The 20,369-nt window shown below is 42.3% G+C and overlaps 2 protein-coding genes across 3 annotated transcripts in view; both read right to left on the bottom strand.

Moving 5' to 3' along the window:
• Nucleotides 1–380: 380 nt before the first annotated feature.
• Nucleotides 381–12,993, bottom strand: SAP30L (SAP30 like). 2 transcript variants are annotated; one of them, XM_083728766.1, is made up of 4 exons: nt 12,370–12,993; nt 9,940–10,062; nt 6,596–6,616; nt 381–5,160 (listed from the first exon to the last, which is right to left on the bottom strand). In XM_083728766.1, the coding sequence occupies exons 1-4, from the start codon at nt 12,553–12,555 to the stop codon at nt 5,035–5,037; spliced, it is 456 nt and encodes a 151-aa protein (XP_083584892.1). In that variant the 5' UTR covers nt 12,556–12,993; the 3' UTR covers nt 381–5,034. The 2 variants fall into 2 exon arrangements, with proteins under 2 accessions (XP_083584892.1, XP_083584891.1); XM_083728765.1 differs by having other exon boundaries at nt 6,518–6,616; nt 12,370–12,961.
• A 3,530-nt stretch (nt 12,994–16,523) lies between these two features.
• Nucleotides 16,524–20,369, bottom strand: part of GALNT10 (polypeptide N-acetylgalactosaminyltransferase 10) — a 39,224-nt gene continuing 35,378 nt past the window's right edge. The window contains exon 13 of the mRNA XM_083728737.1: nt 16,524–20,269. The gene's annotated coding sequence lies outside the window, so the exon portion shown is untranslated. The remainder of the gene's footprint in view (nt 20,270–20,369) is intronic.

Below are 20,369 nucleotides of genomic sequence, written 5' to 3'. Positions count from 1 at the left end.
TCAACACTGATCTCCTCAGTCTTAGTCACAACACCATTTGCTATTTGTCATTGAGGGAAGCCACCTTTTTTCCTTTGCACCACCAGGCAACTGCTCTTCAGCCTGTCGATGGTATTTGCTTGCACTTGAAATTGTAAGTCAGTTGGCAGACATCATGAGGTACATATTATGATTTGCTTCCAAGCTTTCAGTTTTCAAAATATGGAATACTGGTAAGCAACTGGGTATGACCAGGTCAAGTACAAAATTTCTGAAGTTGAGAAAAGTTTTTTTTGCTTTTTCCCGCATGGGTGAAGCAAGTGTCTTCCTATGCCCACCATTTGAGGATTTCAGCAAACATAGTATTAACACCTATAAATGAGTACATTTACAAGGAAAACTGCAACCAGCAAAACTGATCATTTATTAAAAATGCACCTCAGGCATTGACATCTTTGTCCAACAGCACAGAGTTTTAACTTACAGTGGAAGGAAGGATACACTATACATCTTAGAGAAAAGAACTCTACAGTTTCACTGTAAGTCACAAGGTTGCTTTAAGAGTACACAGTTATTATTTCACAATGAAAGCTTGCCTAAAACATTTGGCATAAAGATCAGAACAAGACATTGAAGGCCCACCAGAATGAATGAAGGGGAAGGGATGTTGTTTTCCTCCAGTAAGCCTGTTATATGTCAAAGGGGTGTAAAACACAGATAAGCAGGTAAGTTGTCATGTTTTTCTAGTGTGTATCAGGACAGGAATGGAGGGATGAAGGCAACTCCATAAGCTCATGTTTGAAAATTGTGAAAAAAACCCAAAACTACACCTCAAAAACAACCAGCAGGAAAAAACTATTGCTAAGCATTTCATTGAAATTCTGAGTTTAAGGCATAAGCCCCTTCCCCTCCAGAAACATTTGAAATTCAACATCTAAGGTATTAATAAATGAGAATAGGTAAATTCTACAGAAGAGCAAGAATTATCCTGTACCACTATCACACTTTTAAGAAACAAACAAATCCAAGCACACCCTTAGATTCACAACTGAGCATGTGGGATATTACAAGTGAGGGAACACTGATGTTCTGCTTCATTATAGCAGGGCCCTTTAATCAATTGTTCCAGTACTGAGATACTTCTTTTAGGATAGCTGTCCTAAAGATTCATCAGTCCCTCATCTCAACACACAGGGCGAAGTGACACTAGTGCACTGAATACAACAGTCCGCCTTTTAAGTCTTAGCAACTTTATCAAAATCAACATGAGGTAAAGTGCAAGGCTCCCAAACCCACCCACCCCCCACAAAAATTGCATTTGGCTAATATATAGTTATCACAAAATTTAAAATACTGTTTTAGTAAGTTCTCTCTCAAGACAAGTCACCAATTGCTGCATTTCTGGGATATATCTTGCTCATGGCTTTTCAAGTCTGCTTTCGAAAATCTGAAAAAATATCCTTGCCATGAGCTACTTTGGCTTTGCTGACGTTTACACAGATACATTTACTGATAAAATATTTCAGGTGGCAGGGGAAAAAAAGGTTTGATTGAATTAGTCTATGAATCTAAGACTTAGGAGTTCTGCCAGAACAACTGCAGGACTTAACTTTTGAATCATATTTCATGATGTGCCTTGCAAGACAAAATCTGAAATTTAGTGCAGGAGTTTGATATGCAACATTTATACTGCAGAAACACACTTGGACTTGCTTGATTTAGTTTCTGACTATTTAACCAACTGCACAATGTATTCCTGCACAATGTATTCATAAAAGTGTCATTCCAGTGCTATAATTGTCATTGCACATTCCCCATCACTTTGCTCTTTCCTTCATTCAATTCAAGGGATGAACAAAAATCCTTGCACTACTACTACAATAACAACAACAACTAATGCACCGAGGACCACCATATTTGATGGTTAACTTCATTATAGAAGATGTGCCACATTAAGTTCTTTGGCTCTGATGCAAAGCCCATTAAAACAAAGATGGCCCTTCTGCTAGCTTTAAGTGGGTTCTTGAACGAGTTTGAAGGTTTCAAACAGATCTTCTTGCTTGGAGTTCAGTTTCATTCAGTATAGCTGTGGTCAGCAATATAATGACCCATACCTAATCTTAAACATGTGAACTGTCACACCCAAGCCACAGTTCGTAGCTGACTAGCTTAAACCCCATGTAAACTATATAGTTGACAAGAATCAAGATAAAATGCAACCCACCAGTTTGTATGAACGAACATGTCAATGTGACTAAGTTCTCACATATTCTATTAATTTTAGAATACCCTTCACATCCTTTGAAGCTCAAAAATGCTGATGAAGGTTTTATTAAAACCACAAGGAATTGGATAATTTCCTTAAATGGCACGCAGCATAATCTGCCATTACATTAAACAACTGCATTATGGCGGTTTTGGTGATTCTACACTAGATGTTCAAGAATCACAGGCTTTCCTGCTTGGCAGGGGGTTGGACTCGATGGCCCTTGTGGTCTCTTCCAACTCTATGATTCTATGATTCTCCCTGAATATAGATATTGCTGTGAGCTGGATTCCTTTCTAGCATGACAAGCCATGAAAATGGCTTATTTTGTCTGCCATGACATTTGTTCAACCCTTGTTGGTCGAGCTGAAAATAAGGCATATAGAGATGTCTCTAAACTACAACAGGACTCAACAATTATATCAGCAATTGCTGATCTGCTTGTATAATGAATAACAATTACATTTTACATCAATTAATTTATTTGGGGAAATGATTTCCTTGATTTGATTTCCAAAGCCATGCCTAAAGGGGTAGCACCTGCATTTTTCCATAGTCATTTTGAAGCTGGCTGCTGAAACCCTGCAGTTATTTATTTACAAAAAATGAGACCTAACACTAAAAAATGTACATTTTTGGTCTAGAAGTGAGGCATACAGTGTGTGTCTCTTTGATGACCATGGCAAAATTCCTCTAACTGCAAACATGAATATTCTGAAGATAAATCAAAAACTATGTCCTCAAGCTTCTGCTTATAAAGATTGTGTTCTGGTGGTCAGTTCAATTCACTTTTCCCAGTGAAAAGAGAAGTAGCACTTTGTGTATCTGTTGGAAGTACATGGTAAATTGACATACCCTTTGCTGAAGCTGCCTGAAAATAACCACATTTAATGGTGGTATCCAATTAATTGAGAGAATATGTATTCATGACGCATATCCATTGTTTCTTGAGCATCTATTTGCAATAGAAACAAACAAACCATTGCAAATGAGTGTTGCATCTTTGAGACCAATTTTAGTTTTTTCATGCGCTTTGTCAGATTGAAAAGTATTTAAAAAGATAAGGCTGCATTGCACAACAAATAAATGTAAGGCTGAATTAAGCAGTATCTTTTCACACAGTTAATCTCCATAGCATAACATGAGTTTGGGGTGGGGGAGAGATCTACTATTAGGATGCCAAAATACTCTTGAATGCTTGCCTATCACCTTATCATCTGAGAAATTATCTTTGGAATAGATTTTCGGCAAGCAACTTGCACCATACACTCACCTCTTACTTGTATACAAGACTGATGGATTTCAGAGGTGCTTAAATCTGTGCTTTTATAAAACAAAGTCAAGGACTAGAGCAGCACAGGCCTGATATGATGATCATAGTCTCTAAGTTGAATGTGGGAAAAAATGCGAAAACTTACTTTAGACCAGGCAAGAGTAACATGTAACTTACTAAGCAAAATACAGTTCACCATTCATGTTAAGCAGTCCATCAAGAGGTCAATAACCTGTATATGTTGTTGGCCAGGACATAAGACGTTAGGTACCTGCAAGCCAAAGCTAGCAGGCCACAAGTTGTTGACTTATTTTAGACCATAGTGTTGCCTCCTCCACTGAAGAAAATGAGGAAGCTGTACACATGTGCAGTGCATAAGGGATTCTGGATTGGATAAAAGGTGAAGAGCAACATGAAATTTAAACAATGGTAACTTTGTCACTGCACATTTCCGGTGGCTGCATGTAGGAGAGAGAAGAGGATTGGCACTAATTCTCATTTTCAAAAATTAGAGTGAGCAGACATCATAACTGCTGACATAATAACTGATGTTTTGCATTGTGTGCATTCAAATGTCAAAGCATCAGATAGGCTAATGGATATCTGCCTAACCAAGAACAGATTAGGTCTATAACTGAATATTTGGTTACAGACCTGGGCTGCACTCCTACACTCATTTTTCTGGAAGTAGACCAGTGGAACTCAATGGGGCTTACTTCTGAGTAGATATATATAAAATTGTGCTGTTAATCTGGTGCTTTAAATGTTGATCAATGGCCCACAGTAACTTAAATAAAGTCATTTTTAGTATGGTGAAAAAACAGAATTAAATTTGTGCACTGAACTTTGCAAGAGCATTGGATAGCATGTCTAAATTCTAATGATGCTTTTTTAAAAAACAACAACACCTGAACATTTAACATTTTAACTTTTGTGAATTCACAAAATAGAAGTTCCAGTAGCAAATAAGCAGAGTTGGACAGTTTTAGTATTCTATCAAGACCATATACATACAAAAAGGCGAGGTTTAAAAACTTCTAGCACCCATACATATTTAGTCTCAAAGCAAGTAATCCTGTATTAAATACAAGTGGTGACCACACTTAAAAAGAGGAACCCCAGACCAAGATTTTGAATCAAAATTCCAGTGTCATGCCTGACCTGGACCAAGTAAGTCCTAGAGCCCTATATGGATATGGTATGATCCAGTGAAAGAATGATGAACTCTTATCACATGTGACTTATAATCAAGAGATTAATTTTAATCCTGTGGACAGGCATTATATTTGACTTCTTGATTTTTCCTGTGATCTCCATCCCTTCAGTCAAGTATTAGGCTTTGAAAATTCTGGAATCATCACATATATTCATGTATTCTAATATTCTGGACCAAAAGTTTTCTGTATAATTTCTAGTTTGCACTTAAATTTACAAAAATGTTAACTCTTTTGTATTCATAATGCACCCAATGCTTCTTCAAATTCACATACGATTGTGTCCAAAACCTGCCTGATCTTCATTCAAGTTTGCTACTTTCTGACTTCTGATCCAACCTACTCTTGTTACTCTTTACCATGTATATGAAGTATGCAAGTGTCTCTTTCTCATTCACTGGGATGTTCCTGAAGTGACGGCTGACAGTCTGAAAGGACAAGAAAATTGGAAAGTTTTGTAATATAGAGCTAGCACATGGTCTGTAGCAGGGATGGAGAACATGCAGTCATCCAGAAGTTATTCAACTCCCAATTCCCATAAGCCAGGACAATAGTCAGGGACCATGGGGTTATAGTCCAACATCTGGACTTCATCTGGACCACAGGCTCCCTATCCCTTGGCTGTGGTTTAGTCACAGCTGGCTCTCCAAGGTCTACTGCATGTTGAATGTGCTTGAAATTTCTTTTCATCTCAATATTTCATGGAACGCTAAGGAGAAACGACAGTTGATATTTCCTATGACATGCAAAGCAGAAAATGAACCTATAGCACACATAACAACACCTTGCAGAAGCCCCTGAGAAACATAATGACCTACAGTGTAAAACAGAGATTGCTCACTTGAACAATTATAGATGTCAGCTGATAAATCATACAAAACTTCAAGCCTGGTTGATAGCCTGGTGTTTGTGAGAGGAGGGTATTGGTTTGTACTTTGTATTTTGGGTTCTCATTTTGTATTTTGATGTTGTGAACTGCCCCTGTGATCTTCAGATGAAGGGCGGTGTACAATTTTATTAATAATGATAATAATGTTTGGTGTTGGTAAAAAAAAGCATGGCCTGGAAGAAAAGCACAATTTCCTTAAACGAACATGTGCTTTTGCCAACAGTTCCCTCAAGTTTCTTTTTAATGGACCTGTAATTTAGGTACTGGCCAACACTTTCAAGAACTGAATCAAATCCTCAATTTGTTAACTGTCAATGCTCCTGTGCCAGGCAAAAGACACAGACACAGGCAAAAGTAAATTAAGAACAAACCTCAACTTACAATCATATTTTGTTAGTAAAACAAACCATAAACACTGGTTCATATGTAATGGCAGACCAGCCTCTAGACTGTTTTCCTTTGTTCAGGAAAGCAAGGAGCAGTGGGGTAGCATCACAGGGACTTGAGGAATGTGATGTGCACAGGCATGCTACTCTTTCATATTAAACAATAGTTTAATTTAAACTATGGATTAATATGACATGTGACTGATGCAACATATGTAAACAAAAGAATGTTATTTGGTGGTGGTTTTCTCCCCTCAAAAAACTTGAACAATAAGAGAAGAAAATCAGCTTACTTTATTAGCTGGAGCATTCCAGGTCCTTTCACATTTTACCCTTTGAGAAATGTTAAGTATACAGTTGAAGGCAGTGGTGTCATACTGACAATGTATAGCTACAATAAGTAGCTACAATTACAAGTCAGCATTACTATAATAAAAATAAATAGGTTTGGTTGTGGTGGGTAAGCACGGTTCATATAATGAAAGCACAGAAGCTTGCTAGCCAACTTACTTCTGCCAGCTGAGCTTTATTCAGGCCAGGTCTGGTTTGCAACTTGTAATGCCTTTTATAACGACGCAGTGTGTTTACCTGAAGTTGAAACAAGTCGACCTGCAAAAAAGATGGCATGACTGATAGTTAAAAGGCATAGTCTTTTTAAAAATATGCATCTACTCTAAGAAGAAATCAGTAAGAAACATCACCTGTTTTAAGGCAAGGAATTCCTGTTCAAGATACACAAAACAGGTAACTAGGATATAAATAGTGGGACACCAACAGCTCTGCAAGCACCTTACTTCCCTGTACTTTCAACAGAATGGTCTCTCCATTTTGTATGCACTCTCTGGATTGTAGCCACCATATTGGTGAAATGATGAGAATACACTATCCCAGTAATTTCTTTGGTGATACAGCAGGGTCACATTAGACTATTCTTATTTGCCCTCTTAAAAGATTAAGGCTTGGATCCAGAGTTCCTGTGAGAGGGCAAGCCAGAGGTCAGTGGTAGAGCACATGCTTTGCACACAGACAATCATGCATTTCATCTCCAGTATAACCAGATTGTTCTGGGAGCGATTTCTGTCTGAAACCCTGGAGAACCACTGTAAGTCAGCATGGACAATGCTAAGTTAGGTGGACCAATAGTCTGACTCAGCGTAAGGCAGCTGCCTTGGTTTCTAACTTGCTCATAGGCTGCTGGAGGGAGGGAGATAAATTTTCACCAGTTACCCTTCTCACCTGCAGGTCCCATGCTCCAGAGTGTTGGGGGACCGTTCAGATAAATGTGGGTGGTGGTGGTAGTGTAAAATTGGTGAAAATCTCTTCCTCCTGCAGGAATCGCTATTCCACAATAGTCTATTCTGCAAATGGAAGAAGCCCTTCAACTCACTGAGGGGAACTCTGGATGCAACCCTATATCCTTATTTAACTTTCATTCAAAGTTAATACAATTGTCAGGGGTTCAGAAGGAGAGACACAGGAGGGGGAGCAAATGGAGAGTGAGGAGGAGGAGTACGAGGGGGGCGCAGGCAGTGACAGTGGCCAGAGTTATTCCACAAGCCTCTCTAGCGAATCGGAGGACTCACAGAAGGGAGCGCCGGTGGCCAGAGCAAGGGAGATTCCAAGGGAGAAACCTCAAGAGGGAGGGGCCAGCGGGGAGTCCCTGAACAGCAGCTGGAGATCAGGGCCAGCGTCTCCACCAGAGCGCAGTGGGGAGGGGGAGTCCCAGGAGTCGGGACCAGTGTCCTCACCACCAGAGGGAGGAGAGGAGTCAGGTTTGGCAACACCCACATCAGGAAGCGGGGAAACGGTCAGAAGGAAAGTCACCGGCTGGGCGCGCGCGCCAAGTTCAAATGTACAGGAGCGCGGCACAGCGGGGAGCCCGGGAAGGGAGCCAGGTCCTAAAGCCCGCCGGAGGGAGGGGCAAGACTCAGGAGGCTCCGCGTCAGAGGAGTCCAGGAAGGAGGGAACCCCAGAGGGCAGAAGGACCCAACGCAGGAAAGAGCAGCGCAAGAGGTGGAGCCGGGCTAGAATCTTAAACTGGTGTGGGTGGAGCAGTGAGTCAGAGGGGACTTAGCCGGTCTAGCGTTAAGACGTGGGCCTGCGCGCCCAGAGCTTGGAAATGGAAACTAAACTTCAATAAAGACTTTTGTATATAATATCCACTGGGCGTTGGTCCTCTGTGAGCTGGGACCTAGCGGCAGTCCTGACAACAATGTTATGTTCAAACAATCCCTAGCACTTCTTTTATTGATATGCTGCTATGTACATGTGAATGCCTTCTGTGCCAACTTTTAAATGCCTGTTGGAAACTTTTCTATTCCATCAGGTTTATGCAGGCAATTAAGAGTGCACCTCCTAAGATGGGCCACTGATTTTTTAAAATTCCTTTTGCTTTTAACTTTTTATTATTTATTGTCTGTTTTATGTTTTTTATATTGCTGTAAAACACTGTGGTTTTTTTTGATACAGTATTGAAATGTTTTTATAACTAAATAAATAAAATATAGCCTGTTGAAGAAGTTGCATTTTTAATTACTTGTGTTTCAATCATAATTTGAGAAGTACAAAAAACATCATAACTTATGAAAGTCTTTGCAGGCTTTGCAAGCACTAAGTAAGAATCAAAAGCATATCTCTTATCCAGAGCTTTCTCTTCTGTAAACAAGTTTGTCACTTGCTTATTTATTATTTATTTAAGCTTTTTATACCGTACCTTATATTCTGCCCAAAAGGCTCTAAGAGTGACCTAAAAAAATCAGGACCAAGATGGTCCTTACCCTTAGGCTCATAGTTTAAAAATGCATGACACACAAGGGAAAGGGAAAAGCAAGCTCAAGCACAAGTTACATTCCATATACAGTGGTACCTCAGGTTACATACGCTTCAGGTTACAGACTCCGCTAACCCAGAAATAGTACCTCAGGTTAAGAACTTTGCTTCAGGATGAGAACAGAAATTGGGCGGGGGCGGCGTGGCGGCAGGCTCCATTAGCTAAAGTGGTGCTTCAGGTTAAGAACAGTTTCAGGTTAAGAACGGACCTCCGGAACGAATAAAGTACGTAACCAGAGGTACCACTGTAATGCAGTTGCTGTTTTGTCTATGCTGGTTAGCGCTGTCTAAAAGAGTAGCCCCATTTGACCCATGTCAGTTCTGGCTGTCTTGCCCTACCCCTCAGTTCCATTCTAGGAACAGACCTGGTGACAGTATCCGGGCCAGAACAACTCCTGACACAGGTCTTTCCTGAGATAGCTGATCAGATGAGTTAGAATCACCACAGTAGGGGATATGATACTAAAATGTGATGGACAGTTTCTTTATAGAGTAGTACAAAAGTACACTAAATTTTGCAGGAAAGCAGATTAGTTGTGTGTAGCCTACAAGAGCTCTGTTTTCTCCAAAAGCAACCTGTTCTTACAAATTAAATTTCCGAAAATTAATTTTCCTAAACGATAAGAGACTGTTGGAGGTGAAGACACAGGCATTATAACCTTACTTATTTACTATGCAACCTTCAGGCTGTAGATCAGGAGTGAGGACCCTCACATCTGGTGGTCAAATGCGACCCTTCATGTCTTTTGGGATTATTTCCAGACCACAACTCTTCATACTCTATTCTACATTGTGGCTCTGCCCCCTCATCAAATGCTTTTAACTGACTGGAATGTGTTCTTGAAGTGTGCCTTTTGCTTGCCTGGATGGAAGATAGAGGGGTGTGGGGTGCGGCTGCAGAAACATTGGATTGCACTTGTTGCACCATCCACTACTGCCTTGGCCCCACCCACCACTGGTATGTAGCCTGCAGAAGGTTGTTCATGAGAAACTGCAACCCTCAGGCTGAAAACGGTCCCCCACGAGGTTGACCAAGATGAATGAAAATTCAATCAGGGTCAAACAGAAATTGCAACAATCTCCAATTTAATTATGCTACGTACCTCTGGGACATCAATCTCATGCTCTGGAGAGTCTCCCCCATCATCACTGGTCTTCCTCTTTCTTTTGTTTCGAACACTCTGAATGAAGTTCTTGTGGAAATCACATATATACAGATGTCCTACCTAACAATTAAAATTTTAAAAAAACATGCAGTGAAATAGTACAGTGGTCACAATATAGCAGAGTGGAAGATTACAGTGATGCAATTACATTTAATTAAGCTGCAAAATATCACTAGCACTGACTTGGACTTTTTTTGGGAGGTGGGGGGATTTGTTTCTCTATTAACCTGCAGGCTGCTGAGAGGCAGAATACCAGCAACCCACTTAATTATCATGGGGCCTACTCCACCCATTCTCCGTCCCTGATATATTGAGGGGCAAAGGTAGTTCATTTAAAAATAAGTATTTGTGGTTTATGGCAGGCTGCTGCAGTAGTGCTAACAGCAGTCCACACCAAGGAAACAGTTCTCCACTCATTCCTACCCACATGCCTTCCTATTGCCAGAAAGGGAAGCAGTTCCTCCCATAAGGACTTGCAGAGGTAAATAAACTAAAGTCTGGGAAACTGAAGTTGTGGCTTAGAACGTGGAGCTGTACATGGAGCAGATGAATTTATTCCTACAACAGAAATTTCTCCCTTCTATAGTTTCAGAATGGGACTTGGCATTCCAGAACCCCAAAATATGAGCTGAGAAATTATTTGAAAGTATTTATTGAGCATTAGTTCCTAGCTTGGGACACTGAATAGTTGTCTACAAATCAGGTTGCAAAAGAAAAATATCCAAGTGTGTTGGAAGTTGGTAAGTTACATAACAGGGCACCCAGTATAAGGTAAAGGTAAAGGTACCCCTGCCTTACGGGCCAGTCGTGTCCGACTCTAGGGTTGTGTGCCCATCTCACTTAAGAGGCCGGGGGCCAGCGCTGTCCGGAGACACTTCCGGGTCACGTGGCCAGCATGACAAAGCTGTATCTGGCGAGCCAGCGCAGCACACGGAAACGCCGTTTACCTTCCCGCCAGTAAGCGGTCCCTATTTATCTACTTGCACCCGGGGGTGCTTTCAAACTGCTAGGTTGGCAGGCGCTGGGACCGAGCAACAGGAGCGCACCCCGCTGCGGGGATTCGAACCGCCGACCTTTCAATCGGCAAGTCCTAGGCACTGAGGCTTTTACCCACAGCGCCACCCGCGTCCCTGCACCCAGTATAGTGAGGATTTATTATAATTTGAAATATAAAGGTAAATTTATACCAGACTTACTTCTGTATAACTTACTTATTTTTTAGTCTGACAGCACATCAGTTACCTATTTGGCCTATAGCTGCTCCATGCATGTACAGAGCAGGGACAAAGAGGCAGTAAATTTCATTAACCACAATTTGAGACTTGAGGACTATTTCATTGTCTCCAGAGCATTACAGTTATCAGTCTAGTGAGTAGGCATCTGATAACATCCATGAAAGCTTACACTACAGTTCCACAGGACTCTTGTGCATTTGCTGTACCATATTAAAGTTTTTTTGTTACTTCAGGGTTGGAGATTTAGCAGGTTTTTAAAACCAGCCCTTTCAAGGCAACAGCACAGCCTGAAATCTGCAGAGGTACACCACTCAATTATAAATACTGTACATACAACAGCTCCCAGCAGTAATGCCACACAGTGTCAATAACAAACAGTAATACTGTATAGCCTTTGACAAAGAAGTGGATGTTTTATTGGTTCCTCAAACTGCCACTGATAAATGTCCTCTATATACCAGTGCTATATATTTACATAGCATTATAGACACCTCCACCCTTGCTCTTAAAAGCTCAGAACTGGTTATAGCTTCTTGCCTCGACCAGACATGATGCTGTTTTCCCTAATCTGCAATGTGTTGTGAACTTTGTGCAATTAACATCACTCTATCATGAGATTAAAGTGTATTTCCACTCTGAATTAAGTTGGTTAATTGTTGTTCCCATTTCTATTATTATATTTGTATGCATGATCTCTCTCTCTCTCTTTTACTCAGCATAAAGCTAGACTGGACAAAAATATAGTATGTAGTTAGAGACCACGTAAGATGTTGTAGACTCTCTTCCTATAACAAAAAAGAAGCAAAATCTCTATCTACGTGGGTTTCCACGCTAGAAACATAAGACATAAGTACAGTAGAGGCAACATGCTCTCATTTCAACTATTTTTATTTTTAGTTATTGTAAGTTACAGTGAATGCAGTTTGTGTACTGCTAAAGCACTGCTCATCTCCAACGATGGGTGGCCTGAAAACTGCAACCAAAAGCCTCCACAAACCTTTCAAAGCTTTTGCTGCAGCAGCTAGCTATTAGATCAACACCAACAACATCTGAGATTATTCTCAGGAAAGGGCAAACACAGAGAAATGCAGCACATCGAGGCAATCCCACCCCTCACCCCAGCACAACTCACGCTTTTGTCAGTATCCAGCTTCAGCTTTTTCTGGGAGATGCTCTTCTGGATCCTCTTGCTGAAGGAGGCATTGCCAGCCGGGCGGACGCAGCGGTCCCCGTCGTCGATGAGGCAGCAACTCTGTCCGTAGAAAGGGGTGGTGGGAGGCCCATCCCGACTGTCTTCCTCAGTGCTGAAACCATTCATCGCAGCCTCCCCCCAGCCCCGCGGAGAGAAAGCGAAGGCAGGCGGGCAGCGACCCTCCCCGCCTCTGGGCTACTTCGCCCGGGTTTTGCGAAGCCCTCCCCCCCCCCCGGCCTATCCGACCCTGGGCTTATCCACCTGCCTTAAAGGGACATTGCAAAGCAGGCTGTCAGCAGGACACTTCCTCCCCGCGTCCCTTTTATAGCCTTTCCCAGCTCCCCCCAAGGAAACCTCCACCTCTGCCTCCCCCCACCCGTCGAGTGTGTCACACCGCGAGGGACCCACAGAAACCGTCTGTGGGGAGGCCGCCCCTCTCCCCGCTCTTTCACAAAACCCACTCTCTTTCCATCCTCGGACCACAAACGCCCTTTCCGACCACACCGCAACCTCCCAAACCCCGTTCGTCCTCCCCGGGACTCTGCCCCGCCGCCCCTGAGGGGGACACTCGCTTCCGCCCTGCCGCCCCCCCCTCCACCGGCCTCTCAGAGAGCAACTCCTGACAGGCGACCCCCTCCCTCCCTTGGCAACAACAGAAGCGGGCGCCGCTTAAGCTCCCTTCACTCGGAGACCCCCCCCCCCCGCTGTCGGCAGCCTCGTGAGGTGGAGGTGGCCGTTGCCGCCTGCCCTCCGCCGCCCGAGCAGGGAAAGCCGGACCTCCCCCGCCTTCCCGAGGGAGCCAGCGACTGACTGCTCTCTGCTCTCTTCGCCTTCTCTTTACTCTCTCTCTCTCTCTCTCACACACACACAAAAACCTGCCCGCTCCGCCTCCTCCACCTTAGCCGGAAGTCCCGTCTCCGAGCAGCCATTGGTTGCTCGAGTGCGGAAGGCCGGGAACTGTGCCGCCGCACGCACGGCCTATTGGGCGGAACGGCTGTCCGTTTGCGGCGATAGGCTGTTTCCTGCGATGGGGGCGGTTGCTAGGAGAGTGTTTGAAGTCCGCACATAGAATGAAAGCGGAGGGGAGGGGAGAGAGGGAGGCTGGCAGGCCGGAGGGAGGAAGTTTCGGATGTAGCAGAGCGAGGGGGAAAACAACAACTTACATCAGAGTAAACACGCTTAAGGTTGCGCTGCTTAAGACCTAACCCGAAAAAGGAGCGCCTTGTAACAATTTAAAAAGCGGGTGGACTGCATTGGGTGGATTTAATATTGTACATAAATACACTTGGTTGAATGGGACCCTGAGAGTCATCTAGTCCAGGCATAGGCAAACTCTGGCCCTCCAGATGTTTGGGACTACAATTCCCATCATCCCTGACCACTGGCCCTGTTAGCTAGGGATGATGGGAATTGTAGTCCCAAACATCTGGAGGGCCGGAGTTTGCCTATGCTTGATCTAGTCCAACACTGGGCAGCGCAGGAGTCTGCGTTAAACCTGTCTCTGTCTTTCACAGGCACCACAGCAATCTTTGTCAATACTAAAAAAAAGCTACGGGCTATTCCTATCCCCTCTTCTGGATGCTCGGATCTGCCGCAGCTGGCGAGAAAGGCATGTAGTAGGAAAAGGAACGGAGTTGCGGCCGAGAGACCCTGGTAAGACGACTAGGGTATGTGGGTGGGTGGAAAGGGCGAAACTGGGAAAAGGGGAAGGTCATGGGCGTAGCCAGGGTGGTGGCAGCTGCCCTCCTAAATCAAGTTAAATAAATAAAAATACTTAGCTGACCGTAACTGACCAGTTGCGTCGCAGATAACTCGGTTCTGCTCCCCCCAATAAATCCTGGCTACGTCCATGGCGAGGGTGTTAAAAGAACTGGCGGGGGCAAAGATTCTGGAGAATTTGGAGGAGACAAAACTCCGAGCCCCATGGGTACCCCAGGACAGGAAGAAGCAGGTTAGGGTCCGGGAAAGCAGGGAGCCCGAGGTCGGAGGCACGCTTGGAGCTGGAATCAGGAACAGGCAAACGAGACAAATCCGCCCGAAAAGTCTTAATTAAGAGTTGGTAGTTCTCCAAGAATGGCTTTATTCTTAGATTAGGATTGGCTAAATGATACAGAGAGCGGATTGGTCACATAACAGGATACTGATACAAATGTTTGCAGAGCTCCTCTGAGTTTAAATAGAAGTATATAATGGGTATGTATGGGACCAGAACAAGTGTGTGGGCTTTGAGATTTCGAAGGGGATTTTTTTTTTTAATTGCTCAGCATTCTCCATAGACTGCATTTATCCTACATAATCCAGCAGAGGGAGTGATCATTCCATATATAAGGAATATAATCCAGTATTATTATTATTATTAAACAGAAATCAACAGGTAAGAAAAATGTGTGTTTTCAGCCCTATGATCTTTGTACTATGGTGTTCTATCTTGTCGCCAATGATGTTCAACTTCTGTATGAATCCACTGGGATCTGTCATTAGGGGTTTGGGGGCAAAATGTCATTAGTACACCAATGAAACACAGTTCTATTTATAACATCTGAGTCAGGAGTCTCACATGATCTGGACCATTGTATGGGTGAGTGATGGACTGAATGAGGGCCAAAAAACTTGAGTTTTGGCTATACATTGGTACCTGGGGTTACATACGCTTCAGGTTACAGACTCCACTAACTTTGCTTCAGGATGAGAACAGAAATTGTGCTCTGGCGGCACAGCGGCAGGAGACCCCATTAGCTAAAGTGGTGCTTCAGGTTAAGAACGGAACTCCGGAACGAATTAAGTACGTAACCAGAGGTACCACTGTTAGTTGGTGGGGCAAGAAGAGCTTTCACTCCCTTCCCCAACTGCTAGTCTGGGTAGACCAGACATGCCAGAGGTTCTTAGCAGCTCCACCACTCTCCCTTAGGTTACCTCTAATGCCAGACAGGAGGACTTTCGGGGATCCAAGGGGGGAGCAGTGATACCTTTCTCTCACCCTAGACCAAAGTAGCCAGCTTTTTTCAGTCAAACCCCACTCACACATGTAGCATGAACCAAATGTCTATGCACATGAGGGGCTGGAAACTTCATAAGGCTCCTAATATCTTTGGCCCAGGATACTTTGATCGCAATGCATTATATCCATGCCTGATCACTGAGGTTGAGGAGAGTTGCTGTCAGCAGACCACCATGGTTCAGTTGCAGGGCTCTCATCTATCAGAGCTGCCCATTCAGTATTGTGGAGCCAATGCTGTGGACCCCTCTTCCGCTTGAGTTCAGACAGGCCCTCCCCTATTGAACTTCAGGTACCTGGTGAATTTGTGCTTTTTTGGAGTAGGGGTTTTAAAAGCAAGCCTTTCTGATTTTATGGTGTATTTAAATGATTTTATCCATTGTATCTCTAACATTATTGTTTAATGTTAGACACTGGTTTTAAGTGGAATAAAAGTGGAATAAAAAAATAATGTATTGCATTTGTTAGTTGCTAGATACAAAACAAAAGAAGTCTCAAAGCAACGTAAAACACAGATAAAATCAATTAAAAGCCAAATTTTAAATGACATACAACATTTGTAAAATGCTCATCCAACAAGACAAGAAGATAAAGTCCTGCTCCACTAAAAGGTGAGTACCAGAATAAAAGCTAATTTAACAATCAGAGCCTGGACAAATAAAAATGTATTGGCCTGGAGCCTAAAAACCAACAATGATGGCACCAGACATGTTTCGCTGGGGAGGACATTCCACAGATGGGGAGCCACTATTGAAACAGCTTGTTCTTATGTAGTCACCCTTCCACACTTCCCTTAGAGAAGGCCTTTGTTGAAGACCATGAGGTCTCAGATGGTTCATGTGGGGAGAGGCAGTTCTTGCAACTCACTACACCCCAACTCTCTAAGTCTCATGTTTAAGTATAACAAATTTCAGAAAAAATACTTGATGTTTTTAAAAAAGTGATAAAAACCAAGAGGTCAATGTCTGCAGTAGTCTGGGATTTGAAGCTACTGGAGAGTACATTTTGGAAGGCAATATGATCGCAGGACACTTTTCAATCCAGACGATATCCACATAAAATGCTTTGGTTAATGCAAAACAGAACACTTCCAAAGATGTTCAGAAAAAGACACAATACAAATTTATTTTAAATATATTATAAAAGAAAGTCCATTCATCTCTTAGAAACACTATACCTTACACCCAAATGATTTCCAATTTATCAAAGATTCTAAATTAAAGTGCTAGACATCCGTTACCTCCCCCCAACACAATAGGACAGTGTCCTGAGATGCACAAAATAAATACACTGGTTTATGCTGCAACATCCAATTTCAAACAACCTGTTAAGCATGCATTACAATGTTGAAACAAAGAGTCCCTGTATAACATCATCTCAAAACATAGTTGGCCACTTGATACTATTGTTGGAAGAGAGATGGTGTTTTCCAACATAATCCTTACCATTTCTTCTCAGAAGTAAGGCTTACTGAAGTCAATGGGCTTACTCCCAGGTAAGTGGTGTTACAATTGCAACCTTAGCCAGTTAGCTTGATTATACAATGCAATGTCATTAACTTAGTTAATATAATTTTATTTAGGATAAAAAGCTCCTACCTATTTGCAACAATGGAATGTGCTTGCATGGTGCTAATCAAACTGAAACTGGAAATCTCTGGGTGACTACAGAATCACTATTAAGATAGTCCTGAACAGAATGCAGGTCAAAAAGCCTTTTTATGAATGGGTAATGAATTTTTATCTAAATTGTCATCTTGTTCCATATATGATTACATGTGACATCTTAGAAATCATATAGAGTTTATAACACTGAGACCCTGGAAAAATCTAAAGCCAAACTACATGTGAGTATTTGCAGCTACACTTCTCTACCTCCCATCACAAATAAAGCAATTTGTATGAGATATAATTTAAAAGGTTTATTTGGGAAGAAGTGCTAAACCCTAACCACTCACCCTGTCTTCAGAGCATCTCCTTGTGGGCTGTCCCCCCATGTCACTTTTCGCTCATCTAGGCTCTGATATAGGAAAAGAGCCTGGCTGGGAAGCAAAGAACTGGTGAGGAGGGGGCCACAGGAAGGTGAGTGGCAGGTATGGGGAAGGTTCAAGCACTTTCTCTTTCTCTCTGCACACAAACTCTTTCCACAGGCTCTCACAGGTACACTCTTTTTGTTTTAAGACTCCCTTCCCCATTTGTTTGCTGCCATCACATCTAATTTTGGACATTGTTACCCACAAAACAGAAGCAAATTCACAAAGTTGAGAAGACACCTCTATGCTGTTAGTATCTTCCAAACACTTTCCAATGAAATAAAATTGGTGGAAAATGCCTCAATGTTTACAGCAAGTTACGCAACCTTCTAGAACTCTTCTTCATATTTGATAGCGTGCCCAGAAGGACTCTGCAGCAAGGCCTTTGAGCATTTCTGTACATGCTAAGCAGCAAGTCCTGTTGAAATTAGTAGGAATTCAGCTAGTTTTGCTATTACAGTATATTAAGAAGCTAATCAGACTGCTTACACTAGTTTAGACTGTCTTAAACCAGGGGTGGTTATATCCATGTTAGTACTGTGAGTAGTTCTATGAAACATAAAGCAAACTACTGTAAGTCTTCTGCTCTTTTCAGATGTGGTGGTTGTTTTTTTTACATCACAGCTTCATAGCAAATATCTAATCAAATTGCGGTATTGTTTTGATGATATTATTATTATTATTATTGTTTCCCCAGCCACTCTGGGCGGCTTCCAACTGAATATTAAAAAAAATACAGCATCAAACACTAAAAACTTCCTTAAACAGGGCTGCCTTCAGTTGTCTCTTAAAAGTAAAATAGTTGCTTATTGCCTTGACATCTGCTGAGAGGGCGTTCCACAGGGCAGGCGCCACTACCAAGAAGGCCCTCTGTCTGGTTCCCTGTAACCTCACATCTCGCAGCGAGGGAACCACCAGCAGGCCCTTGGCACTGGATCTGTGTCCGGGCTGGACAATGGGGTGGAGATGCTTCTTCAGGTATACAGTACCGAGGCCATTTTTTGGTGAAAATATGTCTTTTTATATAGCCCATGAATCCTTGTAATGACTTGTGTCACACCACTATGGCCTACAGGAACACTGTACTCACACATTGTCCTGATAGCTAACCTTTCAACTGCTTGGGATATGCTTTAAAGAGGCTTTTGGGTCAAACTCTTCTAGGTGTTTGCTCTGTTGAGTGAAACAGATACCATTGTGAAAAAGGTATTCAAGTACGAGGGTGGAAATAAGTTGCTTTACTGCTTCTCTGTTATGATGCTGACTAGATCAGGATTCCTCAATCTCGGCCCTCCAGATGTTTTTGGCCTACAACTCCCATGATCCCTAGCTAGCAGGACCAGTGGTCAGGGATGATGGGAATTATAGTCTCAAAACATCTGTAGGACCGAGGTTGAGGAAGCCTGGACTAGATCTTGACAAATATTTCTAATGAATGACCCATACATTTTATGGAAGCTACCCTGTTGATTTATTTTGATATGTGTCATAGACTATTGGTGGAAGACACTGCATGGTGAACCTTGTATGTTTGTATGCCAACATTTGGGATCATGAGCCACTTACTGTCAGAATCAGCCATCAGGGGTATATAGGGATGCTCATTCATGTCCTTTACACCATTCTTGTTTTGAGTAATGAAACTTAGCAACTGGTTTTCTAAACCAAGACCATAAACTTTCCATTCTACAATATGAACTTGAAATTGGATATTTAAACACAAAAATCTTCCTAAAACATAACTAATTGCACATTGTACTGTACTCTTGTACATCCAACAGCCCACTCCAGTCCAAGGCACTAGGAAATTGTTCAAGTTTAGGTACTGGCTGAACATTTGCATTTAAAAAGGCACTTCTTTATTTTAATGATGCTGTTAAATTTGATTTTGATATCATTACTTAAGACCACAAAAGGTGTATGTTTGAATGCAAGAATTTTCTAAACCAGATGGGGTTATTTCCTGCAGCCAAGATATTCAGATGGCTTTGAAGGATTCAGATAATATCACTGCTAGCAACAGACACATTTCAGTCCACACATTTCAACCAAACCATTGAAAACATTAAATTTTTGAATTGAGATGCCATGCTGAAATCACTACCACCACGTAGGGAGCCATTTCACACAAACTGCTTGCTCAACCTACCCACCGTCCCCCCCACTACACTCTCTTTGATCCATCCTGTGGAGCTGCTTCTCAAGCAGCAATTATGCTGAAATCAAAAGTATGAATCAGGCCTGACTGGAACAAAACACGGACAGCCAATGTGCATGTTAATACTGTGCACACTGCTTTCCTCCAAAAGCCTCAGTGTCAGCACAACTGAACAGTTTTTTTGCTTAGCACAAGGAAGTTGAGGTCAAGTAACTGAAGTGTGACCAGGAATCTTAGCTACACATCCTAAAATATTCAAGAGCAAAGTATTTTCAGTTTTGTTATCTGACACACTTATCATGCATGCAAATATGGTTTTATAGACTCATGCTTTAGTTATTATGAATATAAGTAAAGCAGAAGATTAAAGATAAAAGTAGTAAAATGCATTTTCATTTCTCAACCAGCAGGTGGCCTGCTAACAATGCTTTCAAACCATTGCCTGGGGCTTCCAGGATTGAATGCATTACTTATGTGCAGAGATCGCCACTCAGCCAGAGTTAAATATGTTTAAGATATTTTGTAACTTGACAAATATTTATATTGCTGCAGAGAGGAAGCTCTTAAGAATATTTTAACATCTGGCTTTTGGTGTTTGGTTTCAGCAGGTTAGTAACAATCAGAGAAACTTTCCTAGAGCAACATAGTAAAGTGTCTGAGATTGCAAGATAAGGTAAAGGTAAAGGTACCCCTGCCTGTACGGGCCAGTCTTGACAGACTCTGGGGTTGTGCGCCACTTAAGAGGCCGGGGGCCA

The sequence above is a fragment of the Podarcis gaigeae genome, assembly GCF_964106915.1.
Source record: "Podarcis gaigeae genome assembly, chromosome: 2".
NCBI lineage: Eukaryota > Metazoa > Chordata > Lepidosauria > Squamata > Lacertidae > Podarcis > Podarcis gaigeae.
The sequence above is the reverse complement of the archived record's forward strand: the minus strand, read 5'-3'. Positions and strand labels throughout refer to the sequence as shown.